The sequence below is a fragment of the Dermochelys coriacea genome, chromosome 4, assembly GCF_009764565.3.
Source record: "Dermochelys coriacea isolate rDerCor1 chromosome 4, rDerCor1.pri.v4, whole genome shotgun sequence".
In the NCBI taxonomy this organism is placed as follows: domain Eukaryota; kingdom Metazoa; phylum Chordata; order Testudines; family Dermochelyidae; genus Dermochelys; species Dermochelys coriacea.
The window spans coordinates 130,436,572-130,448,654 of NC_050071.1; the positions used below are offsets into that span (position 1 = coordinate 130,436,572).

General features: G+C 39.5%; 1 protein-coding gene across 2 annotated transcripts; it reads left to right on the forward strand.

Annotated features, from left to right (window-relative positions):
• The first annotated feature begins 1,163 nt into the window (after window positions 1-1,163).
• LOC119854769 (transmembrane emp24 domain-containing protein 11-like) lies at window positions 1,164-8,840 on the forward strand. Of its 2 annotated transcripts, none has more exons than XM_043512687.1 (6): window positions 1,164-1,624; window positions 1,664-2,080; window positions 4,079-4,089; window positions 4,825-4,950; window positions 6,414-6,560; window positions 8,609-8,840. In XM_043512687.1, the coding sequence occupies exons 2-6, from the start codon at window positions 1,951-1,953 to the stop codon at window positions 8,756-8,758; spliced, it is 564 nt and encodes a 187-aa protein (XP_043368622.1). In that variant the 5' UTR covers window positions 1,164-1,624; window positions 1,664-1,950; the 3' UTR covers window positions 8,759-8,840. The 2 variants fall into 2 exon arrangements, with proteins under 2 accessions (XP_043368622.1, XP_038255764.1); XM_038399836.2 differs by having other exon boundaries at window positions 1,172-1,622; window positions 4,079-4,179.
• The last annotated feature ends 3,243 nt before the right edge of the window (window positions 8,841-12,083 follow it).

Genomic DNA, 12,083 nt, shown 5'->3' on the forward strand with positions numbered 1-12,083 from the left:
GGCAGCCAACTCACTACCTACTCATACTGGGGAAGCAAGAGGCAGAGTTGAGCCCTGTAGTGACTGACCCCAGACGAGCATAGAGACACAAAAACAGGGAAAGAGGACTGCCAAAAATGTTTGCCTTGTCCTGGGCTGAACGAAGCCCCAGCAAAAGGTAAAGCTGCATTACACTGCAAAATACATCCTTTCCATAGAAAATATTATTTTTTTAAATGATCCTGTGCCATAGAAGGAGACCTTTCCTGGAAAAAGGTATTTTTGGTCACTAGCACATACACCACAGAGATCCCTTTTGACAGATGAACAGAAATAATAACACAGCAAAACTTTGAGATGTTGCCAGGCAACTCAATAGACAGAAACTATCCCATACAGTGCAGTGATGCTGGAATTGGAAGCAGAGAATAGTTTATTTTAATCTATTTTTCTCTTATTTGTTGAATTGAGGAGCAAGAGCAAAATTTAATTTATCTACACCCCTCCCCAAACAATTTTGATTTCTTATAATGACAACATCCATTGAAAGGGACATTCCACTACTAAGTGATCTTGGCCATCTTATTGACTATGAAGCCAGCTGTGCTGGATTTTATTTTTAAATACACACAGAGAGAATACTCAGCTGACCCATTGGACCAAAAACCCAGCAGTAACTGGCAAAGCTGACAAACACAGTAAAAACATATCTAACTTTAGCGCCCTTGTAGCCAAGATGTAGTCTGCTCTGCAGGCAGCTCTGGCCAAGAGACGGCGCGCACAGGAATGCAGCAGGAAAAATTCCTTCCACCCCAGGGGCACCTGTTCCAAACCCCCTAGAGTGAGAACACACACCCACAGGAAAAGTACAAGGGATATAACAAAGGGAGATATTTATTTACAGAGGGATGAGAGGAGAAAAACAACAAGGGGAAATGTAGGGGGAGCAGTAGAACAGGGTTGCATCCAAACCAAGGCCCCACAGGCCCAATGGTAGCACATTCTGAAAGGGCAGACACTGAGCAATGTGTCTGCATACAGAGTTCAGGAGTCCTGAGCAAAGTTCCAGTCCACGGCTGAGTCTTGGGTGCTCCTGGTTGTCTTCGGCACCAGTGAACTTTCCCCAACAACCTGTCCGGTGCCCTTTTCTGCCGCTCTCTGCAAAGCCACACAGAGCAACAACCTCCCCACTTAACTAACTAGCAACCCCCCTCCTTATTTCCAACGCAGAGTCACAAGCCCCAGTACTCACAGCCCCATGCAGCTCTGGGCAGCAGTGATACCGGGTCCAACTCTGGCCTGTCCTTCTCGGGCAATTCCTCCCTGGCAGTGCTCCTCCTGGCTCCTGTCCTGGGGTGTCCCCGATTGGCCGCCCTGTCCTTCCTGGGCTTCAGGCCGGTTCTCTCCCGTTCACTTTGCCCAGGGCCTCCCTGCTGCAGGCCTTCTCTCCCCTGGCTCCAGAGCCACACCCCCAAGTTTCCCTCCTTTCTCTCACTGCTCCCCCTCCCCAAAAGGAAAAAGATTTAAAGGGGCCATGCTCTCTAAACCCCAAGGGGTTACACATACAACTCAGAAAAAAATGAAGTATTGCATTTTCCCATTGTGGCACTTTCAGTCCTAATGTAGTTTGTGTGTGTGTGTGTGTGTGTGTGTGTGTGAGAGAGAGAGAGAGAGAGAGAGAGAGACAAACACACACAAAATTATAAATTAGTCCTATAAAACTTCATATATCTGAGCTACAAAATAAAATTTTGCTCCTTTCATTTTAGGAAAAACTTCACAAATTATCTTTTTCTTATCTCATTCGATGGCGCATACACATATATAAATAACTGAAGTAACTACCAGATGTCTTTTCACATTTTTTCCCAAAACCACACTGATAAACAGCGAACAAGGAGTGAGCACAGAGCTGTGCTCATTTCTAACTAATCATTTCCAAAAGTAGTACAATAAGGATACACCAAAATCATGAAGAGCCACTTAATAGGAATTCTTTTGAGCGTCTGGATTGCAGTCTCACCTGCTTTGTATTTTCATTCAGGGGAAAGAGAGGAGAAATGCATAATAGAAGACATTCCAAGTGATACCTTGATTACTGGTAGGTAGATGTTGCTACATGATGGTCAATGTGTTTAATATTTAAAATGTTAATCTATGAAGTTCTAATACTGACAGCCTTATATATAATGCCAAAGCCCTGTGGCTGGCCCTGCTTAGGTGAATGAGTGGTGGTGATGGTGAGTAGGGCACTGTGACAGACCCAGACCAGTAGGGTACAGGAGTCTGGTAGAAGGCAAATATACCGGCCACTGGATGAACAGTTTTCTGTTCCCTGAGTGACCAGAGCAGGGGCTGCAGTAGAGCAATCAAGAACCTGCTAGAACCAATTAAGACAGGCAAGCTAATTAAGACACCTGGAGCCAATTAAGAACATACTAGAATCAATTATGGCATGCAGACTAATCGGGACACCCGGTTTAAAAAGGACCTCCCATCAGTTAGGGGATGGTGTGCAAGGAGCAGGGAGTGAAAAGACGTGTTGCTGGGGGACTGAGGAGTACAAGTGTGGTCAGGCTTCAGGAGGAAGATCCTGCGGTGAGGGTAAAGAAGGTGTGGGGAGGAGGCCATGGGGACATAGCTCAGGGAGTTGTAGCTGTCATGCAGCTGTTACAAGAGACACTGTAGACAGTTGCAATCCACAGGGCCCTGGGCTGGAACCTGGAGTAGAGGGCAGGCCCAGGTTCCCCCCATTCCCCTCAACTCCCTATTTGAGACAAGAGGAGGTGACCTGGTCTGTGGGTCCCACCACAGGGAAAGGTCCCTGGCCTTATCCCCCAACCCACTAGGTGGGTCAGTAGAGACTGCGGGGATTGTTCTCCCTTTCCCCAGGCTGGCCAGTGAGGAGGTTAGCTGAGTGAACAGCAGGTTTGAGTCACTAGCAAAAAGTAGCCAAACTGAGGGCAGCCGTGAATTTTTGAGGCAAGCAAATCTGCCAATAAGCACAGGACCCACCAAGGCAGAGGAGGAACTTTGTCACAAGGCACGAAGAGCATTTACTTCTTTACTCCCAAAACAAGGGCCGGTCACAATATGGAAATGCACTATAGCTACTGCTCCAAGCTAGCCATGCAAGTGTTACAGTTGTCGTGTATTGCATGCTGAGTAGTAACATGAGAGGACTCCATGTTTCTGAATCTAACCTAGCTCTTTATTAAGAGAATAAGTTACAGAATTGCTGTGAGAGCAGCTAGCATTCAAGCTGTGTGCACACAGAATGGCTTCTTGATGCCATCTCCAAACTTTTCCCTTCTATCTCCTGTGCTCATCCCTCCAAGTTCCATGCAGGTTGCTACAAAAGTTCTCTGCACTGACCAGAAGAGCTGGCTGAGCTAAGATGGAAAGCACACAAAGCACTATTTCTACAAATGCCATTGCAGTATGTGCTTCCTCGGAGGAATTCTGGTTTAGTCAACCATTACTCCCAGGATCCTATTATAGCACGGTTTTGCCACTCTCCCCACCAATGTGAGATCTGCATTTTCTGTTTACCAGTGGTCAGGACCTCGTTCAAAGGTCACCCGCTTAAAAAAAAAAAAAAAAAGACCATTCCACTAGGTGTTTTATATTGAGTGCATTAAAATCTTCCCAGATAATGAGAAAGCAAAAAGCCCTTATTTGAGAAGGAGAAATATGCAAGATTGGCAGGGAACTATCAAAGAGCTGATAGCTTGTTGTCCATAAGTGTTGGGGGCTGCATGAAAGACAATCATACAAACATAACTATAGTAATGGATACCTGAACTTTTGGGAAGATCTGCCATGTGCCATGGCTTGCTAACCAGGCCAGAGCATGCAAGGCAATGATAATAAATTGTCACTTTTCTTTCATTAGTTTGTAACTTCTTGCTTACTCCATTGTGGTGCAAAATGCCACAATCTAATTATATGGTGAACTGGAAAAAAATCATAATTCTATTAAATATGTAAGTTATCTTGTACTTAATTTTGTTTTTATAGTGACTTGATGTGAAATGAAAAAGTGAAAGATATTTAATATACTAACTTGTAATTAACAGATTTGTATCTGTCTTCTCAGGTAGTTACAAGGTACAGCAGTGGGACATACATGAACATAGGTTTCTTGAATCTGCTCCTGGTTTGGGAATGTTTGTGACCATTACAACTCCTACTAAGGAGGTAAAACTTATTATTCACATTTTTGGAGGCATTTGTACTGACTCTTGGAACTGTAAGGTCATACTATCTAAGGGGAATGGACAATATTTTTAAAAATAGGTGCCTAAAATTAGGTTCCTAAATCCATATTTAAGCAGCTAAATAAGTGGTTTGATTTTCAAAAGTGCAACCAAAAACATGTTGGTTGTCATTAAGGTCAATAAGAGAAGAAGGGTACTCAATACTAGAAAGGAAGGAGATGATAAATTAAACCAAAAATATTAGATTAACCATCAGGATGCATATACCAGCAATCCACAACAACTGCCTTCATTGCCATTGGGTGTTCAACACTTTTGAAAATCAGGCTACTTATTTATGTGCCAAAGTCAGGACTTAGGAGCTACACTTAAACACATAATTTTGACTTTAGTTTAGTGTCTATAGACAAATTTTAGTCCTCAGTGTGTACCACATTTTTTCTAGTTTTTATTCCCTAAATAAAATGTGAAACTTAGGTTTAATTGTATTTATATTAATAATATAATATAATTAATATTAAAGTTTAAAATGTTAAATATATTCTGAGGTATGATGCATAGAATTTTATTTTTATGTAAATATCTATAGTTCATAAATAAAAAAAATACACTTAACACATTACAGCTACTGTTGTCAAAATTGTATGGTCCACAAGGAACATTCTCTTTTACGTCACACTTACCTGGGGAGCATAATATCTGTTTGCAGTCTAACTCCACAAAGCTTATCTCATTTGGAGGAAGTAAACTGGTAAGAGTATTTCTTGAATATTCTTTTTAATGATGATATCTGTCCTATCTAAATCACAGGCTCTGGAAGACAAATGGACATACAGTATAGAGGTCTAGGAGCATCATTAATGACGAGTGAAGGGATTATGAAAGTATTGCAGTCGATCCATTTGTTCAATGTTGCTCTTTGATCTTGCAAAGCAATTCCACATAGATGGATCTTTGGACCTCCTGAATTCAATGGAGCTCCACCCATGCAGAGCATCCTGTATTATTTTGGTTGTGGTCAGTGTTTGAAACCAGAAGAATCTTGCTTTGATGAATTAGATATTGCAGATGACTCTTTAGCCAATATATGAAATTTCCTAGTGACTGAAAAAGATAATGCTGCAGCTCAGAAGATGAAGAGATGAAACAGACTTTCCTTTCATGTCCAAGAAGTCAGGGCATAGTCAGTTTAATACAGTGCAAATTAATTAATGTTTGTACAGCACCTTGATTATGTAAAGCTTCAAAGTCCTGATTAATATGATGAAATGTAATAAGTGGAACGGTTTATCAACACAGATGCAGGTACAAAAGCACACTTATCTGAAAGCTATTACATTTCTGTCGCTCCAGTGTCTTTGAGCAATAACTCTATAAACTTTGACAGGTTTCAGAGTTGCAGCGGTGTTAGTCTGTATCCGCAAAAAAGAAAAGGAGTACTTGTGGCACCTTAGAGACTAACTAATTTATTGAGCATAAGCTTTCGTGAGCTACAGCTCACATCCGATGAAGTGAGCTGTAGCTCACAAAAGCTTATGCTCAAATACATTTGTTAGTCTCTAAGGTGCCACAAGTACTCCTTTTCTTTCAAAACTTTAAAGAGTTAAAATCTGTGGGAGAGAGCCACACATGAATTATATATTTATTGTTCTTTTTATCATTATAAACTAAGCTAAACTTTGGAAGTTACTGGAGGAAATTGCCTTTAGATGCATCTTTAATAACCTACTGGAAGTGCTACACTATGCCGGGTGGAAGACCTAGGATTGATTTTCATTATCTCTGTTTCTGACTTTGCTTCAGCTACAACCTGACTAAGTGGGAAGAGTGTAAAGGATTGATAATGGTATCAGTTTTTAATTAGAGTGGTTAGTCCTAAGAATGTTCTTTTTTTTTTGCCCTTTGTTGGACACAGTATAATAAATAGTTCATACTGGTCGAATCAATAGCATCAGTAAAAATCAACACTAATAACAAAGTATGTAAATTTGTGTAATTAAAGATTAAAACCTTGAAATATATTTATTTTAAATATCTTATATCTTTAGTAAGGACATCTGTAAATAAGTTAAATACCATTCCTACAAGAAGGCTAAAAGGAAACCTTTGTTGTTTATGCCTCACTTTGTTTCTGAAGACTTTTAAAAAAAAAAACAAAAAAAACCCCACCCCATAAATCCATGGGACTAATAATTGTTGTTGTTGTGTTCATAGCGTATCCACTTGGACATTAGAGTTGGAGAGCATTTTCTTGATGAAGCTATCGCTCAAGCCAAGGACAAAGTTAATGAAGTTAACTTTAGACTCGGACATCTAATTGAGCAAATTCATCACATATCCAAAGAACAAAACTATCACAGAGTATGTTTGTTCCCTAATAGAAATATGAAAGAATAATGCATGGAAACATCTGGATTTGGAAAGTAAAATGTTGGGTGGCATATTACAATATTTAGTTGTAGTATTATTTTAAATTAAATGTTATTAAAAGTACTATTAATATTTAACCAAAATGATTCTACATTATGTAAGTTATTACTTAAAACTGAACAATACACATTGAAGCTGTAAAGCAAAATACAGTATATAATCTAAGCATTGATTATTAATTCTTTATATAACTATCAGTTTTACTCTACAGTACTTTCCACTAATTAAATCATTTGGTTAATTTTAGTTTTGCTGGTCATAACTTCTATAATTCAAGTTGTATGTGCATCACATTTTCATTTAAATTCTATTTTCACTTGCTCATAACTTTGTGATAAATTACTATTTTGGGCTGAGATTCTCAATACTTAATCTCAACCTAAAAGTGAATTTGTTTTAGAAGGACTGAGTAAAATCCTTCCATTTGCAACAGCAATTTGTAGACACTTTTTGGTTAACAGAACATAAGAATGGTAATTTCAGTTTCACTCCTCTTCACAGAGGACTAGGGCCTCTCATTATTTTCACAAAATTAAATAAATAAGGGATAGATTATAGCATTTAGCTATGCTCACTCTATTCATCTTCTCTGATCAGTTGCTTGCAAGGGAGGAAGTATCAGGAGAGCAGGAGAGACAAGTATCTCCCTTGTACATGTCTGAGCCGTGGTTTCAAGAGTCCTAATATGGATGCACAGGATGGAAAAGGAGGACACTTACAAGATCTAGTTGTATATAAATAAAGTAATGAAGTAAATAAATGTGAGAGGCAATGTTAAAAAAGCTGTTTGAGCATGCATAGTAGTAATTTTTGCTAATAATAGGAACTACAATGCTAACTCTGGTGCTTAGCATCATAAACCCAATTCTAACAACACAGATGTGAGTGATTTTGCATACACGCACTATTTGTAGGATCAATATCTATGAAGAATGTTTTAAACACAGACATTTTCTTTGGACAGAGATTGCAATGTAGGAATTAATTCTATGAGTGTTATTACTACATATTGCATATTATTGAATATATTATTGAAATCTTTGTGCCTGTACCAGCTATAAGCTCATTAAGCATAACAACACTGGATTTTTGCAGTGTGTTCTAATTTTTCTATCTAGAACAATTTTCTCTTTAAAATAGAATAAAAAGTAATTAAGGAAGCCCTGTGAGACTTTCTGAGCTTGATCCTGCATGACACTTGTAAAAACAAGTCTGTTAGGCTGGAAAAGGGAACTCAATCCTGCAGTCATGAGAGTGGAGGTGTAAGCAAGTTGCTCCAATTTAGTAGTAGGAATAAAGCCCAGGACATGATCCAATACCTTTTGAAATGAATGGCATTTTGTCATTGTCTTTAACAGGGGCAGGAACAGGTCCCAGAGAAGGAAATTTGGAGTGAAGGGTCAGATTGCAGTGTTGCAACATCTAAGTCCCTTTTGTGAATCTAGTTCCAGGCACCTAGTTGCTTCAATTTAGTTGCTAAAATACCTTTAAATATATGGCCCTAAGTGCCTTATTGTGGCTCCTATTCAGGGGGAAAATAAGTCTGTGCTTAAGTCCATCCCTGTTCAGGAGAGCACATAAGCATATGTTTAACATTATGAATGTGTTTTAGTCCCACTGACTTCAATGGGACATATGCATGTGCTTAAAGAACTATACCTAATGCCCAGCCCAACCCATGACCATATGAAACTTCTGTTCACACTTTCACTGCAGCACAAAAGCCAACCTTACATAACCTGTTGTTCAGTGCTCAAATTGTGATTTGCAGCCCTGATAGTAATATGGATAAGAGTAAGTTCAAACTCTTATTTTCATCAAATTGATAATAGTTAAGAAGAGAACATTGTAGAGCTTGTTCATTCTCTCCAGTATGTGGACAGACAACACATGCCTTGATACCAGGTGGCAGCATCAAGTACTGTACTTAGATTTTTTTTTTTAATCAAATAATTATGCCTTTTCCCTTTTTTCAACAGGAACGTGAGGAGTACTTTCGATTGACAAGTGAAGAAACCAACAGCAATATCCTGTGGTGGGCTCTTGCACAAACATTAATCCTTATGTTAGTTGGAATCTGGCAAATGAAATGTCTTAAAGATTTCTTTATAGCTAAAAAGCTTGTTTAAGACTGATAGAAGTGAATACACTTCTAAATTATTCAACATATAATGCATAATGTCTACATTAATAAAGCACAAAATGCAAAAAATATGCACTATTTCTGATGTCTTATCATATACATAAAAAGGTGAAATTAAACTAGTTTTCAAGTAGCTCAATATAGTAAACCTATGGTAAGAAAAATATTACAAGAAAATATGAAGTATATGAATTGAGTGGGGGGGGAGGGAGGAATTTGGCAATATACTCTTCTCAAGCATCACTCATGCCTCCCATTCTCAATAATTACCACTCCCAGATTCACACCGTTGGGTCTCCCCTCCCATTTCCTTCTGCAGAATCCCAACCGTAGTTCCCCCCACTTCCTTCTAAAGATTTAATTTATATCTTAATCTGACTAGCACCATACATATATAAATCTAAATGGCATACAGTTGGCAGTCCATCTTGCCTTTTGGCAGTTTTGTAGTCCCACTCCAAGAAATCTTGAATAGTTATGTAAATTATCACATGTAAGAGCTATTTTATTCAGTCTGACTGGATTATAGAATTCCTGGCAATCCCTGGATTTGTGACTCTCAACTTTATGTAAGATTATTCATACAGTTTCAATTCTTTAGTATGTTTCCTTGTTGGAAAGCTATTTTTATTTTAATTAAGAGGCCATAGATGTTACTTTTGAGTACAGATCATAGTGGATTTATCAGGAGCTTTGCAGTGTATGACTTAATAATGTAGTTCCCCTCCAATAGGATTAACAGATGGGTTGAGAGAGTTTCTTCTATAATTTGACAAGTTTTATTTAGTTATAGTTTATGGAGAACTTGATTTCAAAGCAGAAGATGGGTGGTGTGCATATATCACAGCAAACATCTAGCAACTTACTTCCTTACTAATTTACGTCCTATTCCCTTCTGTGAAGAAAATAGCTTGAAAGGATATATAGACTGTTTCTAAAATTTAAACATGTATTTCAAATGGGTTTCATCCTGATCAGCTTTCAAGTAATTTTTCTCTATCAAGCTTTTGGACTTGTGTACATAGCCCCGCAGTGTGGACTATGGGGGGTTATGAACGGCAGTGTGCAATGTGTCTGCCCTCATGTAGACCCTACTAGGGGGAACTAATAGGAACCTAGTTCATATTAACCTAACTCCCATTGAAATCAATGGTTATAAGTCAGACAGTTTATCTTCTGAAATCAATGGGAATTAGGAACCTAGGTACTTTTGAAAATCCTACTATCTGCACTTTTAGGTACCTAAATAGTTTTTAAAATGTGTCCCATACAATCTTTTTAAAACATTTGACCCAAGCAGTCTATGCATCTGAATTTTTTATGTTTTGGGAGGGGTCCCAGACTAAGTCTGTGGGATATGGAATATACTAAATATTTTTAAAACTGGTGATTTAAGTAGGACTTTTCTAATTTGATGCTTGCTAATTATGACCTAATTCAGACTTGATAGGACCAAGTTGCATGGCTCCCAAGTAGGCCTCACCCCTGATTTGTCCATAGACCTTGAAGGTAGGTACTGAAAAGTGAGTGAGAGAAATTTATAAACCGTAAGAATCAAAGATCAGGCCAAGAAGCCTCAACTTTCAGATCAACAAGCCATCTGAGGTAAAACTCAAGTTCCAGAGTCTCCAAAACTGATCAGCTTAGAGAGAGGAAGTTATGACATCAACATCTCTCCCTGCACCCGAAGAAGGTCTACTGCTGCCAGCAGAACATCACATTTTGGCAACTTTTGTGCAGTTCCAGCTCCTATACGATGAAAATCCAGAAAACACAACCCCTCTATAATTTTAAGTATCATATTGCATCTTTTTGTATTGTTTGGTCTTTTGGTTTTAATTCCCTGGAAGCTGTTCCGTCCTTTATTTTTAGCATGTGAAAATAAAAGTGTGGCTGTATGCTTACAGGTATGTGTAGAGCTAGGCAATTTTTTTGACTAATTGTTTTTCAACATAAAGATTCATTTGGGGGGCGGGGGTCTGAAACTATTTGCCGAATTTGGGTCAAATTCAACTGATAGTTTTGATGAGCCAATTTTATAATGTTTTACATTTTTGATTCAAAAGGACATTTCATTTTTAAATTTCACCAGTTTTAAAACACACCCACACAAAAAGGTGAAAAACCCCTGTAAAGCCAAATCAAAATGAAAAACTTGGGGGAAAATAAATCATTTTGTGTAAACCCAAATGTTTCAGTCAACTCAAAACACATCAAGAAACCCAAAAGATTGTGTTTTGGGTCAACTCAAAACATTTTGGTTGATTCTAAATTAATTGTTTTTCTGTGTGTTTTGATTCAATGAAAAAAAATTGTTTTTGTGGGTCAAATCAAAGCTGTTTTTTGGGGCGGAGAAGGGGGAGGGCTCCAGACTTTCACTTCAGCCCCCAAACCAAAAAAAAATCATTATTTGCTGAGCTCTGTGTGTGTGAGCACTCATAAAATCCACACGGAGAAGGTGCCAGAAAGAAACATTCTACAGGTTAAAGAGCTCTAAATGTTGTCTTATAAAGACGCTCATTGAAATTCGTTCTGTGTTTAGAAGTCTAGAGCCATTAGGATTGCCATCAGTAATTTCTGGTAAACACGATTGTTAAACATTGGCTTATTATAGAGTGTTCTGTTAAAGTGTATATTATAATACTTGGTTGGATGAGGAAAGGTTGCCAGGAGTTCTCAAACTTCATTACACTGCGACCCCCTTCTGACAACAAAATTACTACAGGACCCCAGGAGGGGGGACCAAAGCCTGAGCCACCTGCGCCCTGCCCCCCCAGGGAGGGGACAAAGCCAAAGCCCAACTGCCTCAGGCTGGGTGGGGCAAAGCCGAATCTCAAGGGCTTCAGCCCCAGGCAGGGGGACTGTAACCTTAGCCCCACTGCCCAGAGTTGAAGCCCTCGGGCTTGGGCTTTAACCCTGAGTCCCAGCAAGTCTAAGCCAGCCCTGGTGACCCCATTAAAATAGGGCCGTGACCAGTGGTGAGCTGGAGCCGCTTCGCACTGGTTTGCTAGAACCGGTTGTTAAATTTAGAAGCCCTTTTAGAATCCGTTGTTCCGCGAAGGACAACCGGTTCTAAAAGGGCTTCTAAATTTGACTGGCCAAAAGTGGCTCCCTAGGCGCTGACTCCATGGGTGCTCCATGGCTGGAGAAAATTTGGTGGGTGCAGAGCTCACCTCCCCTCCGCCTCTGCCTCCTCCCCTGAACGCACCGCACCGCTCTCCTTCTCCGCCCCCACCCCGGCTTCCCGTAAATCAGCTGTTCATGCAGGAAGCCGGGGCGGGCTGCGAAGCAGGCGGCGGCTTCGCACTCAG

Excerpts from the sequence above, each read along its gene's own strand:
- LOC119854769 (XM_038399836.2), top strand. The coding sequence starts at position 1,951 with ATGAAGAGCCACTTAATAGGAATTCTTTTGAGCGTCTGGATTGCAGTC. Across the intron at positions 2,081-4,078 it reads AAGTGATACCTTGATTACTG|GTAGTTACAAGGTACAGCAG; the intron begins GTAGGTAGATGT and ends CTGTCTTCTCAG. Across the intron at positions 6,561-8,608 it reads AAGAACAAAACTATCACAGA|GAACGTGAGGAGTACTTTCG; the intron begins GTATGTTTGTTC and ends TTTTTTCAACAG.